Raw genomic sequence first — 5,306 nt, 5'->3', positions numbered from 1 at the left:
TAGATCTGTGGCCAAGCCAAGATCAGCATCGCTCCCGTCGGCTCCAGCAGCATCGGAGGATAGCAGCGCAACGTTGCACCGTGTACCCTTCCCAGCCACAGCAGTCAGCAGTATTAAATCGGTCAGGTAGAGTTTACCACCGATCCCAGGTACGTGCCCTTTCTGGTGGTGGTGATCGATTTAATTATGCCGGTGAAGAAGGCAAGCAAGGCCAGCTCAGCTACAAAGCTGAAGCTTTTACATCGTCGTCGCTCGAACATTTTGGGCTCGGCGATGATGGTGAATGAGTTCAACCGAACGTATGAGCCCGCTCGTCAAAACCAATTAGCCACTCAAATTGCGCTTTTGGATGAGTTGTGGCGTGATTTTCTCTCCACCCAGGAGGAAATCGAAATTTTGGAGGACAGTGAGGAACATTTTTCCGAAGAGAGGCGAGATTTCAACTGTTGTACCTCGATGTGAAGGGGTCGTTGCAGAGCAAGCTTCCCGCTGTCCCTCCGGCCCCACCCGCACAGCCTCGCGCACCGTCTTCGGTTTGCGCCCTACCGGCCCAGCCAATAACTAACGTTCGGCAGCTGGAGATTAAAATACCTAATTTTGGAGGCAAGATTGACGATTGGGTACCATTTCGTGATCTTTTCGTCTCGTTGATTCATTCCAATCAACAGTTGACGGCAGTGCAAAAGATGCACTATTTGCGAGCATCGTTGACTGACGAAGCAGCTCGTATCGTATCCACACTTGATATTTCCGCCGATGATTATCAAGTTGCGTGGAACCTTTTGAAGCATCGCTTTGAGAATCCAAACTTGCTCATTAAGCGACACATGTCGGCATTATTGGCGATCAGTCCCATAAAGAAGGAGTCTGCTTCAGGACTGTCGGAGCTGGCCGACAGCTTCGATCGCCATGTGCAGTTGCTGAATAAGCTCGAAACAGTGGAGGAACACTGGAACTCGTTTCTCGTTGAGCGATTAAGCAGTTGCCTGGACCATGGCTCACTGCGGGAGTGGGAAACCCATTTAGACGATGGCCAGAGACCCACATACAAGCAACTTGTCGACTTTATTCATAAAAGATCGCGAATAATCACCACATTAATGCTCTCCCACACTACCAGTACCCAATCCGAATCTAAACCGTCAAAACCACGCCTCACCGCCCACGTCGCTTCTGAGAACGTGAAGAAGTGCCCTCACTGTAAGCAAGCCCATCTCCTGTTTCAGTGCAGCGGTTTCCAATCTCTCGTTCCGCAACAACGTTTCGAATTCGTCAAGAAGCACGGGCTCTGCATAAACTGCTTGAAGGGTGCACACCTGGCGAAGGATTGTTCTAGCGGTTCCTGCAAGCAGTGCTCCAAGAAACATCATTCACTGCTGCACCTCCCGCCGATTTCGTCTGCTTCGGCCTCTGGTGCACCAGCAGTAGTTCCCAACCAATCTGTACCAGTTGCAATTGGTCAATCCGCTGAAGCAATTGGTTCGCGTTCGTACCAAGTACCGGCACGCGACGCTAACGCCGCCGTACGTCCACCGTCGGCAATTTCCGGTGCATCACCACTCGCGAACTCGTCGTTCCGTACATTTCCGCAATCGTATTCGGTCGGTATTCCCCCCACCACTCCGTCGGTCGATTCTCTCGTCGAAACAAATTCGCCTTCCTCTACCTCCTGTCAAAGTACTGAAGTGACTCAACATTCTCGTCAGAATACGGTCGTGCTATCGACAGCCGTTATCAAAGTGAAAGATGCCGACAACAACGACCATTTCGCTAGGGCGCTCTTGGAGAGTGGCTCCCAACCCAGCTTCATCAGCGAATCTCTCTGCCAGAAGCTCCGTCTGAAGCGTTTCAAGATCAACTCGCCTGTCAGTGGGATAGGTCAATCCACCGTGAACGTCCACTTCGGTGTAACGCTTTCGCTCGCTTCACGCTTTGGAGATCATCGCTTCACTCTGGACTGCCTGGTACTGCCAAAGTTAACGGTGTCGCTCCCCAGCCACCACATCAACGTTTCTCGTTGGCAAATTCCTCGCAATCTTCCGATGGCGGATCCCCAGTTCAACATCAGCCAGAAGATAGACATCATTATCGGCGCTGAACTGTTCTTCTCGTGGCTAGATCATCAGCAAATCTCTCTCGCCGCTGGGTGTCCACTACTACAGAAAACCGTACTTGGATACATCGTATGCGGGAAGATATCCATTGGCGGTTCCTGTTTCATCAAGAAAGGAACGTACGTAGACGATGTCCTCACCGGCGACGACGACCAAGTCAAGCTTGCCGAAACTTGTCGCCAATTGATGGAGATGCTACACCAAGCAGGCTTCGTTCTACGTAAATGGGCCACCAACAATACCGCCGTTCTCGCCAGCGTTCCTCGTCAGTTGTGGGAAACCAAACCAGAACTAGAAATCGATCGCTCCCCTACTGTGAAGACATTGGGACTTCTCTGGTTTCCACAGTCGGATACATTCCAGTTCAAGATTCCAGCTCTGTCGCCGCTGGATATCGCAACCAAACGCCTCGTCGTATCCGAGATGTCGCAACTGTTCGATCCGCTCGGCCTTCTGGGACCCGTAGTGATGAAAGCTTAGGCGTTCGCTCAAGTGCTTTGGGCAGAACACTGGTCGTGGGACGACCAACTGTCCGAAGAACACTCCAGCTGGTGGACAATCTACCGCTCAGAGCTCAATCAGCTACAGGCACTCTCCGTGCCGCGCAGAGTCGTGCAAACCTGCCATTACAGTCTGCATTGCTTCTGCGACGCCTCAAAAGCAGCATACGGTTGCTGTATCTACGTCGTTTCCCGTGACGAGCTCGGACAGTCCCATAGCCATCTGCTGACAGCCAAGTCACGTGTTGCTCCACTACGTGGACAATCCATCCCTCGTCTGGAGTTGTGCGCCGCGCTACTCGGCAGCCAGCTTGCCGACAGCCTCCGGCAAACAACGGATTTCATCGAGCCTCCAACGTTTTGGGTTGATTCCAGCATCGTTCTTCATTAGATCAAGTCGCAGTCCAATGTTTGGAAGGTTTTCGTCTCAAACCGGATCGCAGAGATCCAACGTCTTACCAAGGACTGCAACTGGAGACACGTTCCGTCGGAAATGAATCCAGCAGACCGGATTTCTCGAGGGATGATGGCAAGTCAGATCTCGAAGGACGATTTGTGGTGGCATGGACCGAGTTTCCTCAAAGACCCCGTCGACAGTTGGCCCGAATGTGTGGTTTCGATGCCGGATCTTCCGGATTTGCAGCAGGAAGCCTGCCCAGACATAGCTCTGCACAGCGCTACCGTCGACTCAACACTGTGCGAACGATTCACGGACTTATCCAAGCTAATCCGTGTCGTAGCACGATGCTACCGTTTTTTCAACAATGCAAGGCTCCGGCGGAGCGACCGCACCACTGGTTCACTGACCCCAGAGGAACGTGAGCATGCGCTCAAGATTCTCGTACGACCAGTTCAGTTAGCGTCCTTCCCAGCTGAAGTTCACCACTACCGTAGCGCTCAAAGCATTCCATCCGTATCTGCAACATCGAAATCGCCACTCAAGGACTTGAAGTTGTTCATGGATCAGTTCGGTTTGCTCAGACTCTGTGGACGATTAGCAAATATGAAAGCACCGTACGATACTCGTTATCCGATCCTTCTACCAGCCGATCACCGTCTCAGTTGGCTCATCGCCCGATCCAGTCACATACGAACACTTCACGGCGGTCCAACGCTCACGCTCGCTACGATTCGTCAACGATTTTGGCCAGTCCGGGGTCGACAGCTAGCAAGAAAGGTGGTACGTCAGTGCGTAACCTGTTTCCGTTGCCAGCCACGGCAGGCACAGCAGATCATGGCACCCCTTCCATCCGTTCGTGTGTCACCTGCTAGACCGTTCATACACTCCGGGATGGATTATTGTGGGCCGTTTCTCGTACGTCCGTTAAGTGGTCGGGGCGCGTCGGTTAAGATCTACGTCGGTCTGTTCGTATGTCTCGTGGTGAAAGCCGTGCATCTCGAAGTCGTTGCCGATCTGTCGTCCGCCGCGTGCATAAACGCCGTTAAGCGTTTCGTAGCTCGTCGCGGTCGAGTGCTCGAACTACACTGCGACAACGCGACTGCTTTCGTCGGGGCAGACCGAGAGCTCCGTTCGATGCGGGAAGAGTTTCGTCGTCAATTCCGGTCCGAGAACTGGGCGAACTTCTGCGTGGAGGGCGGAATCAAGTTTCGCTTCATCCCGGCGAGATCCCCGCACTTCGGCGGTATCTGGGAGGCCGAAATCAAATCCTTCAAGCACCACTTCCGTCGCATCATGGGCAACCGCTCATTCACCGTGGACCAGCTCCAGACCGTCGTTGCCCAAATCGAATCAGTCCTCAATTCCCGTCCTCTCTCTCCGCTTACAGATTCTCCTGACGATTGCTCCGCTCTGACTCCAGGGCATTTTCTTGTTGGCGAACCGCTCGTGGCCATCCCTGAGCCAGACCTGGTCGACGTCAACCCAAATCGACTCTCGCGCTTGCAGGAGATGAAGAAGTCGGTCCAAGATCTTTGGCGCTGTTGGCAGCTGGACTATGTCAGTCAACTCCAGCAGCGAAGAAAGTGGAAGCGATCCCTGCCGGATGTGCGCGTTGGACAGCTGGTGATCGTCAGGCAAGCGACTGCGCCGCCATTGCAATGGCCGTTAGGACGGATCGTCGAAACCGTTGCGGGCAAGGATGGACGAGTCCGGGTGGTCGTAGTCAAGACTGCTGCCGGGCAGTACAAACGAGCAGTCACGGAGATCGCCGTTCTACCGATTGCTCCTACCGAGGACGAACCGAAGGACGACAGCATCACAGTCAGCACAAGTTGAACTCACGAAGCCGAAGATGATGGTTGAACCGGTTCGCTTCAACGGAGGCCGGCATGTTACGATCTACCACAAATAATATTTGAATTATATAAAATTAAATACTACTCGCCAACAATTATTGTAGCTACCCTACACCTACCATGCACACTACACTCACACTCGATACGATCGCCGAAAACGGATCGATCGTCCAGCACCACACCGATCGAACACACAGCAGTATCCAGTTAGCTAATAAAGCAATCGAATCGAAACACACGTCCCAGTCAACCAGGAGTCGTATAAGAATACACGATAAACATCGTATAAAGTACGATTTTAAGTCACTTTCGCATATATGTACAGCGGACGGACAACATTCATCGCATATGATGATATTTTTTGAACTTATTACGACGTATCAGTTAAACTCATATAAGAATACAAATCAACTTTTATTTGGTATGAGTACATGTA

General features: G+C 52.2%; 1 protein-coding gene across 1 annotated transcript; it reads left to right on the top strand.

Moving 5' to 3' along the window:
* Positions 1–3,140: 3,140 nt before the first annotated feature.
* LOC134284767 (uncharacterized) lies at positions 3,141–4,850 on the top strand. Its single transcript, XM_062844023.1, has one exon. It carries the CDS (start codon positions 3,141–3,143, stop codon positions 4,848–4,850), a length of 1,710 nt encoding a protein of 569 aa, XP_062700007.1.
* Positions 4,851–5,306: the final 456 nt, after the last annotated feature.

This window comes from Aedes albopictus, unplaced genomic scaffold, assembly GCF_035046485.1.
Source record: "Aedes albopictus strain Foshan unplaced genomic scaffold, AalbF5 HiC_scaffold_746, whole genome shotgun sequence".
NCBI classification, from domain to species: Eukaryota; Metazoa; Arthropoda; class Insecta; order Diptera; family Culicidae; genus Aedes; species Aedes albopictus.
This window is presented reverse-complemented; position numbering and strand designations above follow the sequence as displayed.

What these genes read in the sequence shown, in the direction of transcription:
- LOC134284767 (XM_062844023.1), top strand. Translation starts at nt 3,141, where the DNA reads ATGGCAAGTCAGATCTCGAAGGACGATTTGTGGTGGCATGGACCGAGT.